This window comes from Denticeps clupeoides, chromosome 8 (assembly GCF_900700375.1).
Source record: "Denticeps clupeoides chromosome 8, fDenClu1.1, whole genome shotgun sequence".
NCBI classification, from domain to species: domain Eukaryota; kingdom Metazoa; phylum Chordata; class Actinopteri; order Clupeiformes; family Denticipitidae; genus Denticeps; species Denticeps clupeoides.
Genome location: NC_041714.1, coordinates 14,590,797 through 14,613,637, shown reverse-complemented (window position 1 = coordinate 14,613,637; position 22,841 = coordinate 14,590,797). Strand labels below are relative to the sequence as shown.

At 44.2% G+C, this 22,841-nt stretch overlaps 1 protein-coding gene across 1 annotated transcript; it reads left to right on the top strand.

The window, feature by feature from the left end:
* Window positions 1–11: 11 nt before the first annotated feature.
* On the top strand, window positions 12–22,661 carry heatr5b (HEAT repeat containing 5B). Its single transcript, XM_028990209.1, has 36 exons — window positions 12–96; window positions 920–1,123; window positions 1,379–1,590; window positions 1,774–1,882; window positions 1,969–2,118; window positions 2,623–2,794; window positions 2,973–3,130; window positions 3,253–3,502; window positions 5,256–5,411; window positions 5,971–6,221; window positions 6,417–6,528; window positions 6,829–6,981; window positions 7,168–7,267; window positions 7,383–7,492; window positions 7,609–7,772; window positions 7,920–8,095; window positions 8,295–8,400; window positions 8,946–9,136; window positions 9,233–9,392; window positions 9,520–9,709; window positions 9,940–10,109; window positions 10,276–10,423; window positions 10,557–10,736; window positions 10,862–11,116; window positions 12,168–12,349; window positions 13,858–13,926; window positions 14,669–14,848; window positions 14,926–15,169; window positions 16,556–16,774; window positions 16,892–17,019; window positions 17,466–17,610; window positions 18,683–18,955; window positions 19,227–19,451; window positions 19,771–19,922; window positions 20,143–20,356; window positions 21,671–22,661. Exons 2-36 carry the CDS (start codon window positions 998–1,000, stop codon window positions 21,976–21,978), a joined length of 6,138 nt encoding a protein of 2,045 aa, XP_028846042.1. The 5' UTR covers window positions 12–96; window positions 920–997; the 3' UTR covers window positions 21,979–22,661.
* The last annotated feature ends 180 nt before the right edge of the window (window positions 22,662–22,841 follow it).

The following is a 22,841-nucleotide window of genomic DNA, read 5'->3' as shown; positions in this document are numbered from 1 at the left end:
AAATTATTCCGGACGAATTTATTGCGTTGGCCATTTGTGTTGACGTACTGACGTGACGTAATCGAACCAGGCAAAACGACAGGTTCGGGGAAGAAGGTTTGTCGCGCTCTTATTCTCTCCGTTATTACATCTCGTTTACAGTATGTTGGGTGGATTGCTGGGCGGTATTGTGTGGTTAGTGGTGTCGGGTGCGAATTATGCTGCAGGATTCGCCGTGTCCGTCAAGTTCCGGTCAGCGGTAGAGCTCGAGCCCCGCTGCAATTTATTCCTTTTTTTTTGTTTCGCTGACGAGGTCTGTCGTGGAACTGGCGCCACCTCCACCTTCTATTTGTAATGTAATAACAATAATAATAGTCATATTTCTCATGAAACAGGACGCGCGGTGCGTATCCCTGGTTAGTTAGCATGCGTTTACCTTAGCTAGATGGCTGTAGGATGGAAACTGACCTCAGGTCAGTAAATTCAACCCCCCGGTACAACACGGGGTGGGTGGTTAAAGTGTTTATATGTTACACAGCCCCTAGAAAATCCTTAAGCAATTCAGATTCAATTCACGCTTAAACACAATAAATGTGCGTTTTTTTTCGTGCATTAAGGCTAAAGCACACATTTAAGCATCATGGACTACATAACACAGTCATTTATGAATAAAGTCAGAACTGCAAGAAAACACAACATGGTCAGAATTGTGAGAATTCATGTCTAGAAATAAAGTTGGGGTTGTGAGAAATAGTATCAGAATTTTTTTATATGCTGGAAACATCCATACCTTGTGGTACATTGTGATCAATTTAAAGGTATGTTTTCACATCACTTTTCTGGTTGTGTTATCCTGTCACTGGAAATCTGCATTTCTCAAAACTGTTCTAAACTACTCTAAAACGGTTTATTGGTGCTGAACCTTCACTTTGTGTTTCAGACGTCAGCTTGACGCAGCCAGAGTCGAGGTTTGAGGAGCAGTGACTTCCCAGAGTCACCGTGCTCTCGAGCCACCCCGATGGAGCTGGCACACAGTCTGCTGCTCAATGAAGACGCCCTGGCCCAGATCACTGAGGCCAAGCGGCCTGTCTTCATTTTTGAGTGGCTTCGCTTTCTGGACAAAGTGTTTATTGCAGCCAACAAGGTGTGCCACTTTGTATGTAAAATTCTAACAGCGTTGCCAGATTGGGTGGTTTCTGTTTCTCATTTAAGTTTGGAGAGAGAGAGAAGCACACGTCATCAGCCAGTTATGTCAATCATCTTTGCCGTCATCTGTATTTGAGAGTATTTTATAGTTTAAGAACATTTATCAGACTGAAAGCCATTGTGTGTATTTGGCTGTGCCTGGGTTACATGAATGAATGCTCTATTTTTAGTCTGAATGTGCTTGTTTCTTCAGGTTGATGTCAAGGAAAAACAGAAGAAGCTGGTGGAACAACTGACCGGCCTAATCAGCAGCGCCCCGGGCCCTCCCACCCGAAAGCTGCTTGCCAAGAATCTGGCCACGCTCTATAGCATAGGTGACACCTTCACCGTCTTCCAAACCCTGGACAAGTGCAATGACATCATCAAGAGCAAAGACGACACACCGGCCTACCTGCCCACCAAGCTGTAAGTTGATCTTCATCTGCGTTCACAGTTTCTGAGCCCTAGCCATTCTAAATATTATTCATAACTGTGAAACCTGATTGAAGTTCCTTTGCGTATTTTTTTACATTTTATTTTGATGAAGTTGTTGAGCTCAGATGCTTTCATTTATAAGCAAATCATCCTTTAATTGTCTTCTGGTAACAGGGCTGCTGTGGCCTGTGTGGGTGCTTTTTATGAGAAGATGGGCCGGATGCTGGGTAGCTCGTTCCCAGAAACCATCAACAATCTCCTTAAAGCTCTGAAGAGCGCAGAGGTAGGAACGGGCTGCCCGTAATTTGGAGAAAGTTGGTGAGGATGGGTTGGGTTGTCGGTGATGTGTTTCTCCTCCTGACTCTCTAGTCTCAGGGCCGTGGAGAGATCCTCCTGAGCCTGCAAAAGGTGCTGAGCGGGCTGGGTGGGGCGGCAGCCTCCTGCCACAGAGACATCTACAAGAATGCTCGTTCCATCCTGACCGATAGGAGCATGGCGGTCCGCTGTGCTGTGGCTAAGGTCAGGCTTTCAAAGTAGCAGTAACACTATGGATAGGTTCCTGTCTGATGTGTGATCAGCATAGTCACTATTTATGGAAGTTCTGCAACATGTGCGTCCTTTACACAAGCACCGGAAATGACTTGCACAGATGTTGCTAACACAGAAACAAATGCTTTTATGATTATGATTATTTTACAATACTATCAATACTATGTTTGAAAGCATCTGGACATTATCTTAAACATATTAAATAAAATAAGGTAAATATAGAAAAATATAAGAATTCCCCTTTTGTAGAGGCAGTAAAATTGTAACATTTTTACATGTTATGTCAGTTTACTGACATAAAGTAATATGCTTTTTGCAATATTCAGCAAAATTTCCTGTTACGTTTGTATCATAATGGACATAATCAAACCACAACTGACATTTGACAATTATAAGCTTACTTTGACTGTTTTCATGGGTGCAATGCCTTGAAGTTCCGGACTATAAGTTTGGTTTCTGCTTGTGTGACTGCAGTGCTTGCTGGAGCTACAGAACGAAGCCATGTTCATGTGGACCACAGAGCTGGAGAATGTGGCCACACTGTGCTTTAAGGCACTGGAGGGCTCTAACTACGGCGTGCGGGTGGCAGTGTCCAAACTTCTCGGCACTGTGATGGCAACTGCTCTGATGCCCAAACAAGCCGCTGGTGAGGTTTTCCTCATTGTCTGAATTCTAAAATTATGATATTATTCTGTGTAGTCATACTTTTTAGCATGTTGTATATGATATAATTTCTGTTTTGTAGTGTGTTTTAATGGGAACCGCTTTGTAATTAGGAAGAAATAATTGGGAACTAATGATGTGTGTTTTGGCTGGGTCGCCAGTCATGCGGCAGAATGTGAAGAGGGCCACGCTGGAGGAGGTGTTGGAACTGATGGCCACAGGCTTCCTTCGTGGTGGCTCTGGCTTCCTGAAGAGCGGAGGGGAGATGCTAAAGGGAGGGGCCTCGGTTAGTCGAGAAGTGCGGGTGGGCGTCACTCAGGTGAGTCACTCCGATAAGAGCATTGCATCATAATTCAGTCATTTTTACTGTCATTCATAACCAGTGGTTTCTCATGAAATCCTGTGCACTGCTCTCTTCTCCATTCTGGTCACATCCAACAGGCGTACGTGGTGTTTGTGACCACGCTGGGTGGCCAGTGGCTGGAGCGCAACTTTGCCACTTTCCTGTCCCACGTGCTGGAGCTGGTGGCCCACCCTCGGGCCACGCAGACTCACGTGGAGGCGGTTTACTCACGCCGCTGCGTCTCCTTTGCCCTGCGCGCCACCCTGGGCGGCCTGCTGGGAGAAAAGGCCCAGATCGCCGCCACCAAGGAGCTCTGCCAGGCCATCAGCAAGCAGATGCGTGCAGTGGGTAAGGAGGTAGATGGGGGGGAAATATCCAGGTTCAGAGCATTGCAGAGTAAGTACTCATAATTTTTTTTTATTATTAGTTTGGAGTGGTTTGCTTTCTTGAGATTGCAGTGGGCACCTTGCTTCCTTTAATTTCTTTCTGAAAAATCCTTTTTTCCACCTTTGTTACATCATCTCAGTGCTTCCTGGAATATTTTGATAAAACTATATGAAGTAAAATAGTACTTGCTACTGAGCATCTGATTATTTTTTTCACAGTTCATGTCATGATGTAACTAAATCCAATTAGAGATGATTGCTAAAATCAAGAGTATTGAAGTAAAGTATTAATAAATAAAACTCGAGTGCAAATAAGTTGAATAGAAATAAATACATTTACAAAATGTATATACACAGCAAAGCCAAAATTCTTGAGTGAAAACTATTGAAAACAAAATCTAACATGTCATCATTAAAAATCAATCTCATTGATAAATGATGACTAAGCCAATCGAGTCAAGTTGACAAAAGAGAAACTTAAATGGAGGTGGACCCAAGGGTCGGGTCAGTGCTTTCTAATTTTCAGTCTTCACAAAGTTCATTATGAATTTATGAAGTCAGCTAGGTTCTTATTTAACCCTAGATTTTTAAACCAATGAAACCAACTAATTATGATCCGTAAATCCCACTAATTATTTTTATGCACTTTAGTCCCTCAATTTTGATTTCAATGTCATTTTCTTTTGCAAACACTTCTGAGATTCTTACTCTGTGATTTGCTTTGAAACCTCGAAACAATGAACCGCTTTCTTTTCTACTGACCTCAAAGCTTTAAGGGTTTGAGCCATTTTAAGAATCTCAGCATTACTTGCTGGTAATGAGATGGTTGGCTCTACTACTGATTGAAGTAGTTTAACTGGATTCTGTTGGACACCCTTAGAGCCTTGGTTCAGAGCCAGAGTGTGACCAGGTTTTTACCCTTTGGATACGTGGATGATTCTGCGGCATCACTGCACTGTTGCAGTAGCACCAAATGCCCTGCTCTGGTGTAAATACCACTGAAAAGACTAAAGTTAAAATTAGAAAATGTTTCGCATTTGGTTTAAAATGAATACGAATGCATTTTTATCCATGGTAGTTGCATTGATGTAGGCGGTAATGAAATTGGAATACAAGTGGGAAGGTGATGTTTGGCTGTTCAGGATGAACTTTCACCTGATTTGAGAGACTTTTGGAAAGTTCCTTTTGACATATGTCTCATAAAACCATTGAACACTCTGATGAAATTGGGGGTTTCTTGCTTTCTTTACTTCATTTGCAGATGTATGACCAATGAACATTCATGTGCACCATGGCCCTAATCTCCAGCCCAGAACTGGAAACTGTGCTGGACTGGAGATGAGGGTCCATGTCTTAAATTCTGATGATCTCTTAATCTCAGTTGAGAGAGTGCTGTGTAGGATATCTAAACGCATCATCTGTTTTGTATCGGATATGTAATTCAGTTATAGCACACTTATGACCAAGAAGCAATGTATATCAAAAGATTATGACTATGCATTATATCTTGTTATAATGATCTTTCTGTTTAAACCTACCACTGGAGCCCGTACCATATGGGCTCCAAATCTGTGGTACCATATGGAACCAGAAAAACAGCTTCTTTTTTACATTGTTGAAATATCCTACACCCCTCTCCTTTAATATTGTCTTGTCGCGCACTGCGTATATGGGCACCTGAACACTCAAAGTGTTCACAATCCTCATGGTTTCAGAGGCCGTGGTGAATGACACAAGTGGCGAGAACAAGGCGGGGGCAGCCGACGTGTCTGCCAGTCAGCACGTGATGGTGTGTGCCCTCAAAGAGCTGGGCAGCCTTGTCCAGAGCCTGAGTGCCACTGCTTCACCACTCATACAGGAGCCATCCATCGGTATGGCACACACACACACACACACACACACACACACACACATACAAACATCTATTTTCTGAAAATATTTTGACAGGACAGATATTTAAATCAGTGGTTGTCAAGATTTTCACAGTACACAAAGCACCACCATTTTGATGGTGTGAAAAAGAGACAAAATTAATCATTCAGATGTTGTACTGCTTTTAAATTTGCACACGAAAAGATACATGTCAACTGTACGTTTTTGAGGGTGTTATGAACAAAAACTACACAACATGCAGTTCCAGTGACCTGCTTTATTTTATTCTATACTAACATATGTCATCTTCTTTACTCAATCTTGAAAACATCAAGCATTCTGCTAGTGGAAAATGAATATTGTTATAAATAACATTTTTAATTGTCAATTTTACTTTCATTTTGAAGATGATTTGCCTATTTATTTTTTGTGTTTAATAAGAAGTTGCAGTTTTATTTGAATGACCATGTTTATGATTTAAATCAATTCCAGTGGTAAAATGAAACCATAGACACCCCTAAAGCCCCTCTCACAGACACCTCTATCCTCTTGTCCTAGGACTTTTAGAAACAGTGACCTCGGTGTTACTCCACCCCAGCATGGCAGCTCGCCTGGCTGCTGCTTGGTGTCTGCGCTGCGTTGCCGTGGCGCTGCCCTATCAGTTGACCCCACTGCTGGATCGCTGTGCAGAGTGCATCAACAACCTGAAGAGCTCGCCGGAGGCCGTCAGTGGGTACAGCTTCGCCATGGCTGCTCTCCTGGGAGGGGTGCACCAGTGCCCCCTGGGTATTCCTCACTCCAAAGGAAAGGTGTGTCCACCTATGAAAGACCTTGTACTATTTTTTTTCATGATGAATTGAATTTCTTGACAGTGACCCACTTTTTCTGCACTAAGATAATCAGGAGATGTTCAGAGGACAACCTGCTGGGAAAGTGGGTTGTGGTCTATATCTGTACGCCATGATTAATTTACCATTTTTTCGGTGTCCTGTCCTCTTCTGCAGATGGTGGTTAGCATAGCGGAGGATCTTCTGCGCACTGCCGCACAGAACAGCCGCCTGTCTCTGCAGCGCACACAGGCGGGGTGGCTGTTGCTCGGGGCCCTCATGACTTTAGGTAAAGTTTCACCTCGGTTCCTGACCACCTACATAACTCCAGCAGTATTTTATTAATATAATGGTGGTGGCCTAGTGGCTAAGGAAGCAGACTTTTAACCAAAGGGTTGCGGGTCCACTGGATTCCCCTTGAGCAAGGTACCATCCCAACCCGGTGCTCCCCAGGCACCTTTCATGGCTGCCCGCTGCTAACTAAGGCTGATTGGTTGTGCACTATGTAATCTTATATTCAGAACTGTGTTTTAGCTTCACTCCCAGTCTACAGGTCCTACTTTACACAAAATCTCTGTGCTCATGTCAGGCTCCTCTCTTGTGCGCTACCACCTGCCCAAGATGCTGCTGCTCTGGCGCAACGTGTTCCCTAGGTCACAGAAGGAGCTGGAGGCAGAGAAGGCTCGCGGAGACTCCTTTACCTGGCAGGTTACTCTGGAAGGACGTGCTGGGGCCCTCTGTGGTGAGAGGAATATGAACTTGTGCCTGAATGCGCTGTACTATGTGAGACTGCTGGGTAAAATTGATTATTTTGTATGTGGCATCATGTTGAAATGCAATGATGCCACAATGACCTGTAGCACACAATGCTTAAATTTGCTTGTATCTGGACAGCTGAATGATTTAAGTGACGTATCTTCTCCTGCAGCTATGAGGAGCTTTGTGGCCCACTGCCCCGAGCTGCTGACTGAGGATGTGATCCGCAGACTCATGACCCCCATAGAATGTGCCATGACCATGATGTCACAGTGAGTCTCATTTATGGTAAAATGTAGTCATTTTAAACAAATGTGAGACAGTTGCTTGTGCTAATGCTGCTGTTGAAGCTTCTCAGTCTATTGTTTAATTGTGTCATGTGGATAGTGTGCCTGCTGTCATCAAAGTGCATGGTGCTCATCTAAAAGCCAGTGCTGCCATGGTGAGGCTAAGGCTCTACGATATACTGGCCTTGTTGCCACCCAAGACCTATGAAGGTAGGAACGCCTCACACACAATAAGCTGTTTTTTCCTTTTTCGTAAGATGTTGTATTTTTACAGTTCTATTTGTCTCATATGTGTCATACTGTGTTGATGTTCTATTCACAAACAGGCAGCTTTAATGCCCTGCTGAGAGAGCTGGTGGCTGAGTTTACACTGACTGACAACTCGGCCAACACCACCACCTCACTTCTTCGCTCTCTCTGTCATTATGATGACAGTGTGCTCATGGGCTCCTGGTTGCAGGAGACAGACCACAAGTCCATTGAGGATCAGGTGAACTGAGAATAGGCTTTCCCTGACTTGTAAAATGTTGTAAGAGCAGAGTGAAATGCAAAACGATCATAGATTCCTTATTATTTATGTCAAAGCATGTCTTTTTTTTTTTTTTTTTTTTTTTTTTTTTTTTTTTTTTTTTTTTAGCTACAGCCCAACAGTGCATCAGGCAGTGGTGCCCTTGAGCATGATCCATCCTCCATATACCTACGGGTTCCAGTGGGTGAGTCCATCCCTGGACCTCTTCCCCTGGGCGTGTCAGTTATTGATGCCTCAGTGGCCCTGTTTGGTGTGGTCTTCCCACATGTCTCCTTCAAACACAGGTGAGATACACACAGTTACCCTGAGTCCATCTCTCAACCCTTTCAAGGGGTCCCAGAATTCCAGCCAAAAAGCTCTGCATTGATTTAACCATCATAACCATAATATACCCTTTATATATGATATATATACAGGGTATATTGAGTCTGTATAGGCTACTGGAGATTCCTGCTCCATTTTTCCTGCTCTGTGTGCCCTCAGACTGCAGATGCTGGACCACTTTGCTGAATGCATTAGACAGGCCAAGGGTGTCCGTCAGCAGGCCGTCCAGCTCAACATATTTACTGCAGTACTGAGCGCGCTCAAGGTGAGGCCCAAACTAGCATACCAGAGGCTTAACACATCCTTGGAGTTCTATCTGCAGAGCACATGATATCCTTTGGTTGAGTATGCCATGTCAAATGATTTACAAATGATTTACCACTAGGGTGGTAGTAGCCCAGGTTCAAATCCCACATACTACCATTGTGTCCCTGAGCAAGACACTTAACCCTAAGTTGCTCCAGGGAGGGACTGTCCCTGTAACTACTGATTGTAAGTCGCTCTGGATAAGGGCGTCTGATAAATGCTGTAAATGTAAATGTACTTGTCATAATTTTGAAACAAAAATTATACAAAGCAGATGTAAACAAGCCTACAAATCGATTGGGTATCAATTCTATGAAGATACTAAATATTCTCTATGGTAATATGACCTCTAGGGTTCAATATAAATTAAGGTCAGGCATCTTTCGCGATTAACACACATTTCCAGTGTCTTTGCAGATTTATTTTAATATTACTTTTATTCAGTAGACCTTTGTAGCTTCAGGGTAATGGTTAAAGTCCTTCTCTCATCCTTGCTGTTTGCAGGGTCTAGCTGAGAACAAGAGCACCCTGGGGCCAGAGGAGGTACGCAAGTCTGCCCTGGCTCTGGTGATGGGAGCGCTGGACAACCCCAACCCCATCCTGCGGTGTGCTGCTGGGGAGGCTCTGGGTCGCATGGCGCAGGTGGTGGGAGAGGCTTCCTTTATCGCCAGGATGGCACAGCACAGTTTTGATAAGTACGGCTCCACCTTGCTTATATGCTTGCTTGGTGTATACATGACCTAATGCCTTTGTTTGCACCTTTCTTTGCGTGTGTGTGTGGTGACCTGCAGACTGAAGTCAGCACGGGATGTAGTGTCCCGGACGGGACATTCTCTGGCTCTGGGTTGTTTGCACCGTTACGTAGGTGGCATTGGGTCAGGGCAGCACCTGAAGACGAGCGTAAGCATCCTATTGGCTCTGGCCCAGGATGGGTCCTCCCACGAAGTTCAGGTATGACCATACTCAAATATGCTGTCATCTCACATATATAATTTATATTTATGTCTCTAGATAAGTATTTAATTTGATTTTGTAAGATTTTTTCTTAATGTTTCTTTGGTTTTTGGTTCTTCTGCAGACGTGGGCTCTGCACTCTTTGGCTTTGATTGTGGATTCCAGTGGACCCATGTACAGAGGTTATGTGGAGCCTACGCTGTCCTTAGTTCTTACCCTGCTTCTGACTGTTCCCCCTTCCCACACTGAGGTGCATCAGTGTCTTGGCCGCTGCTTGGGTGCACTCATCACCACTGTGGGGCCTGAGTTGCAAGGTGGGCCTCAGAATCTAACACACTAATACAATGATTCAATGATAATACAGGCCTTTTTACATGTTTTATGTGATCTATTGAACAGCATAGTATAGATGTTAAGATAATTCAGAATTCTGGCACTCAGGCATTATGGCCAGTAGAGGGCCATATAACACCCGGAGTTCAGAACTAATTTTATTTGGCTCTTATCACAGCCAGTCAGTTAGGATATTGCTCCTTTTTTTCAGGTAACAGTGCCACCATCTCCACCATTCGATCGTCATGTCTGGTGGGATGTGCCATCATGCAGGACCATTCAGATTCACTGGTGCAGGCTGCTGCCATCTCCTGCCTGCAGCAGCTGCACATGTTCGCCCCACGCCATGTCAACCTCAGCAGCCTGGTGCCCTGCCTTTGTGTAAGCCACACCAACTTGTTTGATCTTTTGTCATTTGTTTTATGTTTGAAGAGAAAATAAAAACAAAATAATTGTTCGAAATTATTAACCCTGTAACTATTCTAGGGATATTAGTGGCTATTTTTTATCTGGGTGTGTATATAGTCAATGTGTATTTTTCATACAGGTGCACCTGTGTAGCTCACACCTGTTGTTGCGTCGGGCAGCGGTGGCATGCCTGAGGCAGCTGGTCCAGAGGGAGGCTGCAGAGGTGTGTGAGTACGCCATGAGTCTGGCCAGAAAGGCGGGGGACACCAAGGACAGTTCAACCATCAGTATGTCAACACCCTCACCGCCACTTTTCTGCCGTTTCATGCCTCATTTATGCTCCCTGTTCACTGTAGCTCCGAAACCAGAATGATCAATGTCATATTTTACTCAATATTGTTGTCTTTTGCTCCCTCACAGATTTAAATATCACAGAGACAGGGCTGGAGGGAGTCCTCTTCGGCATGCTGGACCGCGAGACAGACAGGAAGCTGTGTTCGGACATCCATGACACCTTGGGCCACATGCTGTCTTCTCTGGCAGTAGAGAAGCTGGCCCACTGGCTGAAGCTCTGTAAAGATGTCCTGGCTGCCAGCACAGGTAACAACTGATCTGAGACCAGTCCAATTTGCAGTAATTCAGTTGCTTCAGCTGGGTAGTGAATTAGATATATTGAATTAGTCAGTTATGGTTGGGGATTGTCCTTTTTATCATTTCTTTTTCAGAGGTGGGAGGGGCTTTGGGCTTTGACATTGGGAAAGAGGAGGAGGATTCTGAGAAGAAGGATGAGATGGATGATGACATCATGTTCACGGGTCTGGGGGAAGACGACAAGTCCAAACCATCAGTCGCCCCCCGCTGGGTGACACGGGTGTTTGCAGCTGACTGCCTGTGCCGCATCATCCACCTTTGTGAAAATGCAGACAAGGTTCATTTTGACCTCGCCGCCGCCCGTGCAGCTAAGGCAAAGAACCCCAAAGGTACCATGTGAAAATGACTATGTTGTAGTTGTCATCAAATCGCATGCCGTAAGCCGCTTTATTAGAAACACCAATGTAAGGTTGTCACCTAACCACCTCCCCTTTGGTCTTGTGAACAAAACTGTAGATGATATGGAGTTGTAATGCTGTACAGGCAAAGTGAAGCTTCATGGCAGCTCTATTCATTGAAGTGGCCATTGGGTGTGGGACACCATCTGATTTCATTAAGCATGCATGTTTACCTTCTGTTACACTTTAACTCCAGACAGACAAATCCGTCCCCACGAATCAGCCCTTGTTCTACATCTTCCAACACACCAGCGCTCACCCTCTGTGTGTACTATCACCACCTTCAGCCCAGATATTTAATAGCACTGCTGAAAAGATGGTACCCACCCTGCCCCAACTCCCAAGCTGTACGCAATTCGAGCAGACAGGAGTATGGATGAGTCAGCAGGGGGGGAAGGGGTTCCCATCGACAGCTACTGTAGGACGACGCTGTGCTTATGCAAGCATCCTGTCCCAGAGATCCAGAGAGTGGAGAGTGAAACACTGGGCCCTGACATCTGATATGTGGCCAGCCGACTCATTACACCTTCCCTTCATCTCCAAATGCCACAGTATCCCAGAAATAAATTTAAATTCTGCATACATTATATACAGTAATTTAACAGGAATGATTTGTGTGCCACTGTGACACACAAATGGTGACACACACAGTGGTGGCCTAGCTTGGCAGTGGTGGCCTAGCGGTTAAGGAACCGGCCCCGTAATCAGAAGGTTCCGCCAAGGTGCCACTGAGGTGCCACTGAGCAAAGCACCGTCCCCACACACTGCTCCCCGGGCGCCGGTCATGGCTGCCCACTGCTCACTCAGGGTGATGGGTTAAATGCAGAGGACAAATTTCACTGTGTGCACTGTGTGCTGTGCTGCTGTGTATCACATGTGACAATCACTTCACTTTATTATTATTATTATTATTATTATTAAAATAATTATTTGCTTAATAATTACCAAAATATTTATTTAAAAAATGTGTTTGCCCACTCAGGTGATCTGCTGGTGTTGCACCTGTCTGATCTCATCCGCATGGCCTTCATGGCCGCCACGGACAACAGCAACCAGCTGCGCATGGCTGGCCTACAGGCACTGGAGGACATCATCAAGAAGTTTGCCGCTGTTCCTGAACCTGAGTTTCCTGGCCATGTCATTCTGGAGCAGTACCAGGCCAACGTAAGTGTGCCATGCTAATACTACCAGTCAAGAGTTTTGGTGGTTGGCTAAGATGAAGCCTATTTTAAATAATCGAAAGGCATATAGAGGGATGCAAATGTACTCTGTAAAATATTGAATATGTTCTTATAGACCATGAGATATCAGACTACTGATAATCACTGATTGGCATAATCCGACCATCCAACCTCTACAACTCATACAAAATGCAGCAGCACGACTGATCTTCAACCGTCCCAAATTCTACCACATCACCCCTGCATGCGTCAGATTCAAAATACTGATGCTGGCCTACAAAGCCAAACATGGAGTAGCACCATCCTACCTCACAGCCCTTATTACACCTCACACTGCACCGCCTATACTCCGAGCCTCCAGTACTGCTCGCCTGGTCCCCCCATCGCTAAAAGGTAAAAGGAAGACACTCATCTAGACTCTTCTCCGTCTTGGTCCCTCGGTGGTGGAATGAACTTCCCCTCGAGGTCAGAACAGCTCAGTCACTGAGTATTTTCAAACGACAGCTCAAGACCTTCCGCTTCAGAGAATATTTAGATTAACGTGTAACGTTCCTATTGTCTAACTTATGTACAGAATCTACAACAAGAGTGAATAAAAAGATGGTATTCATAGTTGAGGGTCCTAATGAACTAGAACTGATCACTTCATTGATGGTAACTTGAAAGCACATTGTAAGTCGCTCTGGATAAGGGCGTAAATGCAGTAAATGTAAATGCATAAACCCCTCCTTGCAAGTTAATGACTCCAAAAGGTAACCACAGCAAAATCGAATGCTTTTGAACCATGATATATGATATTTCAAATTTGAACCATGACATTTCAGATAAACACAAGAAAATAACCTGCTTTTTCTCACACAAAACATGTATCGAAAACAAACCGAAACTGGGGCTCAAAAACCGTGGTGTGGGCCGTACCGTGGTATAATTGTACCATCGCACTCCTTTTTTTTTTTTTTTTTTTTTTTTTTTAAGCAGGAGATGAATAGATGAATTTTATTCTTTCACCTTCAAAACTGCTGTGTATTGTAATCATCAAATGCTCATTAACATATGTGAATGATTTAAAAAAGTGTTTTAGGAGCCTTAGGAGCCTCCAATGCTAAAGGTTTTGCCTGTGTATGTTTTAATAATGTATGTGTATGGAGAAATCTGTTATCCTATTGTTCTTTCTCCATTTCCTTCTGTAGACTCATTTATTAGTTTTACAGGGTTGGGAGAGACCAATCAACATTAAACTATTTATTTATTTATTTATTTATTTATTTATTTATTATTAATCAACTTTTTGATTATTATTATTTGTGCTGTACACTTTTACATTAGTCCCAACAGTTTCAGAGTTACTGTTGAGTAGTCATCCATAGAACCTTAGTTCCCATTGTTCTCCTACAGAGTCCTGTGAGCTTTGTGTGCTTTGAAAGTCATAACTGTGCTGCTGCGTTATCCTGGTGTTCACTCTTCTATCTTTCTCATGTGTTCCCTCTGCAGGTTGGAGCTGCACTGCGGCCAGCATTCTCACCAGACACGCCCTCTGACATCACCGCCAAGGCTTGCCAGGCAAGTGGTCCAGCCAGCCAAGTCCAGGGGCTGTTTTACAGATTTAGGGGTTCCATTTGTCGACTTAAGCCAGAATGCAGCCAAAGGGAAGGGGCTTTACTTTACTCTTGTGTTTTGGATGTGACTTTATGGTATGTGCTTCATCATCCGAAAACTGTAGTAGGTGTATTAGGGTACTCTAAAGGCTCTAGCACATGGCTCTTACTGTATCCCCAAGGAGCAGTGCAGCACTGGAGCTTTCGGACTAGTGCAGCCTGATTTATGTGGAGTCAGTAAATATCCTGACTGCAACACTCTGGGAAGGAATACCAATACTCCTCTCTCTTTTTTTTTTTTTTTTTTTTTTTTCTTCCTCTCCACATAAAATCCATCCTCCTCCTCATCCCATGGCCCTGCTTACCCTCCTCATTCCATTTGTCCCTTTTTCCACTTCCTTGTCTGTTGGGTTCTTTTCTTGAAACACAGCCAGTAATCCTCCCCTCTCTTGCCCTCTGATCCCCATGTGGCCTTGGAAAGGACAGTTTATATATAACAGTGTTATAATTTTACTCCATAAAACAACAGTACAAAGGCTTTAGAACCAACATTGCACATGCAGTATTTACAAATGCTAACTGGTCCTTTTATTGACTGCAGTGTCTACAGAAGTGTGTTTTATTCTAAAAAATATTTTAATTTTTTTTTTTTACCTTTCTTGGATTGGTTTCATCTTTAAAACTATGTCTGTGTGAAACTTTTTCAGGTGTGTAGCACCTGGATTGGCAGCGGGGTTGTCAGCGATCTGAATGACCTCCGGCGTGTACACAACCTTCTGGTGTCATCCCTCGACAAGGTGCAGACGGGAAAAGGCACATCCATCCAGTTGTACAGCGAGAGCGCCACCACCATGGAAAAGCTGGCAGTGCTGAAGGCCTGGGCTGAGGTGAGAGTGGAGGTCTGGAAGATTTTTATCAGTTGTACAGACATTTAGATTATGATATATTGATATCTACCCCCCAGGTATTTGTAGTGGCTATGAAGATTAAAAAGGAGGCAGAAGCACGCCCAGCACGTCCCCCTAAAAATAGTGAGGAAGATGAGGATGAGGACGTGGGTGAGGAAGCAGGCATCCTGCCACCGGACAGCCTGATCACACTGGTGCAACCAGAGCTGCCCGTCCTGAGCCGCTTGTGGTTGGCTGCGTTGCGTGACTACGCCCTCCTCACGCTGCCCCCAGAGTTTGCCAGCCAGCTGCCCCCCGATGGTAAGACCCCCTCAGGAGAGTAACTCAACTTCTCTCTCTGATCCAGTCATTGCTAAGCAACATCATTCAATGACCCTTTTAAACAATGCATTTTTTGCAGTAATATTTTGATTGCATGGATTTGTCTCATCCAATCAGAGCCATATCTATAATTTCCGTCTAATTCTGACTAGTTTTAGCAGTAGAAGTAATAATGCAACAGAATTATGTAGTTCATCCATGGTTCAGGATTTAAAAAAATGTGCCAGGTGTAGTTTTGATAAGCCTGGTGAAGTTTCTTCAGGCAAAACCCCTTGGACTACAAAGCACTGCAGGAATCCCTGTGCTCCCAAATCCCTGGCCCCTATCTATATATGGGTGTCTGGAAGGCATGGATTAAACCCACTCCTGTATTTCATTACTTTCTGAATCTCCATCCGCAGCCCCTTTGCTGTCCTGGAGGGTTTTCATTCTGCCTGAGAAGAAGCCACACAACTTGAGCATTTAAACATCCATGAGCATTTAAACATGCATCTACATCATGAGTATTTAAATGTACATCTACAAACCAAATGACTGGAATCACATAAGCCTGGGCTTAGTTACTGAACAATAAAATATGATAATATAGTGATGATGCTCATTGTCTTGCTCATGACTGAATATTGTGAGAATGTGGCTATATAATTATATTATATTATTATGTTTTACTCTATTTAGTATGTGTTTTAAAATACTGTGATTAAACATTTTTATATAGAGAATACCATTAGTAGGACCCTCAGAATTTGAGGCCTTTTTTTCTGAGGATAGAAAATGTTGTCCTGCTGGTTTAGAGATGATAATAACATGAGATAATAGAGATGATTATGAAGTAAGAATACACATTTAGAAATATTGAGGCTCTGTAATATCAGAAGGCACAATTTTTTTATAATTCTAATAATGGTATATTTTGTAAACATAATTACTAATCCTCATACTAACCTTAAAAAAAATCTTATCTCCCTAATTTCCAGCCTTAATTATTAATTGTTCATTTCCAGACTTTCATTGAAATGCTGAAGCTAGTCATTGCATTGGGGAATTTTGACCCATGTGCTCATGGCATTGTCAGTCCATTAGCTGTGGGGTTATGGTGGTTGTTCTATCCATTAACGTTCCTCCCTGCTGCTCGTTAATAGCCACCTCGTCTGAAATGGGTCGGTGGGGACAGGTTTTAAATTAAAGCCCCCTGATGAGTCCTGTTGTTTTAATGACCTGAGGGTCAAAATGTTAAATGATTTGAGTGCCAGTTTCATGAAGGGGGTGGTTATATCTGCAGTTAGGGGGGTTCATAGCTTCAGATACCGGTGAAAATAAAGGGAAAAATGACCAGCCAATTTTCCTTTTCTCTGTGTTCCTTAGGTGGGGCCTTCTACACACCAGAGACCATAGACACGGCACGTCTGCACTATCGTAACTCCTGGGCCCCCATCCTGCATGCTGTCGCCCTGTGGCTGAACAGCACAGGCTTTGGGGCCAATGAAGCACCAGAGGACACAACCCCTGGCCCTGTAAAAGGACCACCAGGATCCACAAAGAGCCAGGAAGAGCTGGTGAAGGACCGCATGCACTTGCTTCTGGGTAACATTTCCACCACAAGTTTTTCACTGAAGGGAAATTATGTTAGAACTGGTATTGGGTGCAGTGGTCAGACCCACCTGACTCTCTCTGAGTGCTTCCTTTCGCACCGTTCTGCAGGCATTAGTATTGAGTTCCTGTGCTTCCCGAGGCCAGAGGAACCCATTGAACATGTGATGTCCTGCCTGCAGGCGCTCTGTACGCTACTGGAGTCGCCATGTGCTCGCACACACATCGCACAGGACCAGGTATGACAGAAAGACATTTTAGCAGTAATGTACTTTATTTATTTTTCAGTAGATTCAAATGCAATTTTGGAGGTGTTTTATAACATTTAGTGCATTGAGTGTGAGTGTGTTTGTGAATGTCAGATTCACTAATTTGAATGCTTGAAGTAAGCATGGGAATGATCCTAACATGTCTATAGCAGTGATGTCCACTGACTGTCCCTCAACCATGTTTATAACTAGGAAAGAAGACTAGGGAGACAGTAGAGGAGAAATGGAGCAGAACACTTCATTTGTATTGAGGGAAATGAGGGAGTTGGGCATGATAGTAATCAATTATTTACAAAAGGGACTGAATGGGTGTGTCTATTATTGCATAGAATGTTTATTATAGCACCAAAAATGATTACGGTGTTCAAGCTTATACATTCGTTTTGTTGTCTGTGTGTGTATGTTTTGTGGATCAGCTGTTGGCGGTGGAACTGCTGAATGTGCTGCACAGGCTGCTGTTGACACGTGACCCCCCCAGTGTGCAGCTGCAGGTGACTGCGGTGGTGCAGGAGACCATTCATGCCGCGCTGCACCACCTGCAGTTCCAACGCAGCCAGTCCTGTGAGTGCGCAGGGTTGAGCCGGTATCGATTTGTCTTCTCCTTGACTCTCTCTCTGTCTGTCTCTTTTTCCTCCTCTCTCCCACCAAATCTACTGGACAGTGGGAGGTTTAACAAACATTTTAAATCGAGTTCCCCTAGCATGTATGTGGTCCTGCAGTGGCTAGAAATGGCAATATGTGTAAAGCGTGCTTTGGTCATTCTGCTTCGCTGTTCAGAGAGCGGCAGCTTTGGCGGGCGAATCTGTAATTTATCCCCTTATGTCATCATAAGGGGAAAGGTTACCTCCCGTATCTCATGCTTTTTCCTCCCAGAGAATTTCCCATCCCTCTCCTAAAACATTATCTCCACTGGCCGTCATGGCTACCAAAACATGCAAAGCATTGCAGTTGCTCGGTGATTTGAATACAAATACATTTGTGCTCATTTTTACATCCAGTCACACAAGACTCTTGTGAGTCTTTTTTTTTTCTGGGAAAATGCTGACATAACTTCCTGTCTACGTCAAACATTGTCCATGGTGAATGGTGTTGATAATGTTGATTTCCATTAATTCCCGCTCACTTCTATCTGGCCTCTCCTCCTCATTAACATTTAAAGCTAAAGATACCAAAATGTCACCTTCCTGGGGAAATCTCATTGTGGTACTGGCTGTAATTCTGCATCAAGGCTGAATTCAGATACAGTACTAGGGGAAATTCATGGGACGTGGGACTCGGACAATCGTATATGAGGCAGACAGTTTATAATTTCAAATTGCATTCTGTTGCCTAATATGTTTGATGAGTAAATGCAAAGTCAGTTCAAGAATCAACCACTCACTCCCTTTGTACTCAACATATCTACACTCTATCTGACTGCACTGCAGGCCATAAAAGCTCCTCTGTGCTGGACCATTCATGCAGAAATTCCTCTTACATTTTACAAGTAAAAAAATGCTGTGGGCTTTTTCACAGTGCAGGTTCATGTCAAGGGGACAATCAAGTCAAGCCTATTTTTTTTAAAATGGTGAGTTTGGTCATATACACAGATGAATGTAAAGAACTTTCCATTTTTCTTCCCGTGTTCTCTCAGCTGGGGAGGAAGGTGGGGAGAAGGAGTCAGTCTCTGCTCTGGGGGAGGGTGGGGACACCGGTGAGCTGCTCCCAGGAAAGTCCCTGGTTTTCGCTGCCATGGAGCTGCTGGTGTTTATCTTGGTGCGACACCTCCCCCAGTTGAATACGCGTGTGAGCGACTCCCCCAGTCACATTCCCTACCGGCCACAGAGCCTGTCTGAGGACAGCACCCATCTGGTGGCCGCCACCGTGTCCGTCCTGGCTGAGCTGCCTGGTCTCTGCTCCCCAGCAGGTGGGCTGGATATTGTGCAACACATACATATACAAATATACACATGTCGTCACATTTTTACACCTACTGCTGTCCATAGTGCATTGGAATGCAATACACACTGGGAAAAAAAACACCCAAAAAAATCTCAGTATTCCCCACTGACATCACTCCACGATGCTTCAGGCAGCAGGTGGTTGGAGAGACACTAAGAAGCGAGACGACTGTAGAGCTACACAAAGTTGACTTTATGTGTACTGAGAGTGCTCTGGTGTTTTGGTTCCTTCGGTAGGAAGCATGACTATCCTGCCCACGGTTCTGTTCTTGATCACCGGTGTCCTGAGGGAGACTGCACTGAAGACCCACGATAATTCCGTCCCACCACCTGTCTCCGCTGCCCTGCAGGGCATCAAGGCCATCATCACCTCCCCGCTTGCCCGGGTGGAGAAGACGCAGGTGCGGTGGACCAGCCTGGTTAGGAGCAGCCTGGCCTCCGTGCTGGACTACTCTCAGCCAGGTGAGACAACACAAGTGAGAGGTCTTACATAAAACATTTCCAGTTGTTCAAGGGCTTTGCCCTTCAGTACAGTCTCCAGAATAAGGAAGTCGGGTGTGTGAGAGCTGTCAATCATTAAAGTTTATGTTCTGGGTGTATAATAATTAAATTATCTGTTTATTTCTGTATATCACGACAACATCGGCTATAAAAAGAAAGAGTGGGAGCCGTGAGTCATTCATTTTAGTCCTTCTATACATGCACAGAAATGTCTCCCTTTTCCCTGCTCCTGTGCTGTTGCTATACAGTACTGTAACCCGCCTCTTACTTTCTCTTCCAGATGAGTCCAGACCTAGCGTGGACGAGGTCAGCATGCTGACGGCCATCACCCTCTTCCTGCTTTCAGCCAGCGCTGAGGTCCTGGGGGTTACCACCCTGCAAAAGGGCTGCATCGACCGTTATCGAAATTCCCTCAACTCCAGTGACCCCTGGGTATGAAACACACATGAAAAAAACACAAATTGTCCCTGTCAGAGGACACGAAAGGCTTTAAATGTGTAATCTGGCACCCAAGACATCAGCAGCGATCGCTAGATCTTCAGTCAGCTGTACAGTCAGTCCAGATCCACCCACAGCATAGACTTGTACTTGTAACTGTTTTGTGGCTTCAGTACAAGAACCTCGATGTGCTTTTCTCTGTGCGTGTATGCAGGTCCAGGCGCGGTGCTACCAGATGCTGCTCTCCGTATTCCAGCACCCGAGTCGTGGTCTCTCCACTCCATACATCCATGCACTGGCCCCGCTGGTGGTGGAGAAGCTGAAAGCAGTGGAACGCAGCAGGCCCAGCAGCCCGCCTGAGTTGCAGGCAGTGCAGGAGGGTGTCAAGGTCTTGGAAAACCTGGTGGCCATGGGAGAGGAGCAGAACCGTGAGTCAGCACAGAATACGCTTATTGAAATCTTTTTTGTTCTTTGTGATTCCATGATTTTTTTCCCCTTAGTAGCCAACTGAGTGGCATGATATCATCTGGCATGACGCATTTACATTTACAGCATTTATCAGACGCCCTTATCCAGAGCGACTTCAGTAGTTACAGGGACAGTCCCCCCCGGAGCAACTTAGGGTTAAGTGTCTTGCTCAGGGACACAATGGTAGTAAGTGGGATTTGAACCTGGGTCTTCTGGTTCATAGGCGAGTGTGTTACCCGCTAGGCCACTACCACTCTATGATGGTGCACACAACGAAATGTGACCTCTGCTTTTAACCATCAACCTTAGTGAGCAGTGGGCAGCCATGACAGGAGCAGTGGGGACAGTGCTTTGCACATTGGCAACTCAGTGACACCTCAGGCAACCATGGGTCCACTTCCTTACCCACTAGGCCACCACTAGCCAGTTCTCACACCAAATCTATTCCCAATATAATTTTTTTAGATGTTCAATTAGCCATTCATATGCTGTTGATCGTTAGACTAAAGGATGACAAATTAGCCATATATCTTACTAGAAAAAATGTGTTGACCCAAATAATATCTGCCTAGTACGCTGCAATGTTATCAGTGCAGTTTTCTCATGTGTCTATCACGTTTTAAGTTCTAATTTGCGTGTAAAATATAGATATTTTGTAAACACAGGCATATTCTCAGCTAATTTGAAACAACCCAAGACATTCTGGATTAGTCCATAATAAACCAATAATTACCCAGAGCAAAGAGGTTATGGGATAGACCAGTGAGAAAAGTGTGCATGTAGGTCTCAAACTCAATCCAGTAGGTATATGCATCTCCTGCTCTCCCTGACCCAATCTGTCACTCTCACCCTTTTATATCACAATTTCATCCTGGTTATTAGTCGTGGCTGTGGGTTCCTTGGGGGGGCACACTGATGTAATGGGGTAATAGCAGTTGTGACTATTACCTAGGCTGCCCATGCAGTGGGCCAGACGGGGCCATCGCACACTGCGTCATGTCTGATCTTTAATTACGTCTCATGTCCTCAGACTGTGTCTGAATATTAAACAGGCACCCGGCACCATACACTGCTGAAGAATCCTGCTCCGATTTTGACTGAAAACTGAACTTGACAATGCTGCTATCTACTAATTAATGTTGCAGAAGAGTCCCAGCAAATTGCAGGGAATGGCTGTTTAAATCAGAAACTTAAACAAGCCAGAGGCTGCAATCTCATGATGCAGCAAGATTGTACGTAGAAGGTGTTAACCATATTAAAACATCTCTCTGCAGGGGTGCAGTTGCTGGCTCTCCTCGTCCCGACGCTTGTCTCCTACCTCCTGGATGAGAATGCCTTCTCCTCTGCCTTTCCGGCCTCCAAGGGTTTGCACGAGTTTGCCCTCCAGGACTTGATGCGAATTGGACCTCTGTACCCGGCCGCTTTCAAGGCTGTGATCGGCGCGGCACCGGACCTTAAAACACGCCTGGAGACGGCCATTCGAGCCAATCAGGCAAGCAGCAAGGCGAAGGCTGCGGCCCGGCTTGCCCAGCCTACTGTACAGGCTCCGCCTACCATCAAACTGAAAACCAGCTTCTTCTGAAGACCTCCATTTGTCCCTTACATGTCCCTTTTTATTTTAGAATATTTATATTGTTGGTTAGTTTCTTTAACATGTGATTGTATTCAGGATCATGGAAATGTTTCATTGAAATGTGTAAATATGGACTAAAGGGCGTTTCTTTTTAAATAGTGTTGATGAGGAACTTCAGAATGCAATTTCATGAGATAGCAAAGAAATTGTAAAGGGAGGTAGAAAGAATTGTAAGGGTGCTGGACTAAACCAGTGAAAACGTCCTGTTTGATTCAACTTCATTTTCAGTGGAAGGCAAATTAATACTTTTTTTTTTTTTTTGTTCCGCATGGGTTTCTGGGGTTCCTATTTCATCAGTTTTGATTTTTTTCTGATTGAAATGGACAAAGCATTGAACTGGTGTACTGCTATATGGTTGTGTGCATGTGAATGTTGGTGGTCAAGCACAAAAAATATGTTATTGCACTTTTATGCACTCCTCCTCCTCACATGACCAGAATGTGTAATATGTATACAGCAGTACAAAATAAAATACAAAAACACAGAAAAAATATTTCTTTCCACGCTTACTCTGTCAGAAGCTCCCTCTACCCTGTTGAAATATTTAAATGTATTTTTATTTGATGTAGTATGCTCTAATACTACATATTGTTTTTGTTACTGTGTTATTTAAAGCATTTTCATATACTTCATTTTTGTCTTAAAACTCTTTTATTCTGTTTTCTTTTGTTTCATTATATTTGTGGCACTGAATTGCCACATTTTGTGAATTAACTTGCCTTGCATTGTACCCAAAAGGCGATGAAAACACCTTAAACCCGTGATCCAGCAAAACAGCCAAATTCCAGCTATCACTTTTTGCAAATGTTTAT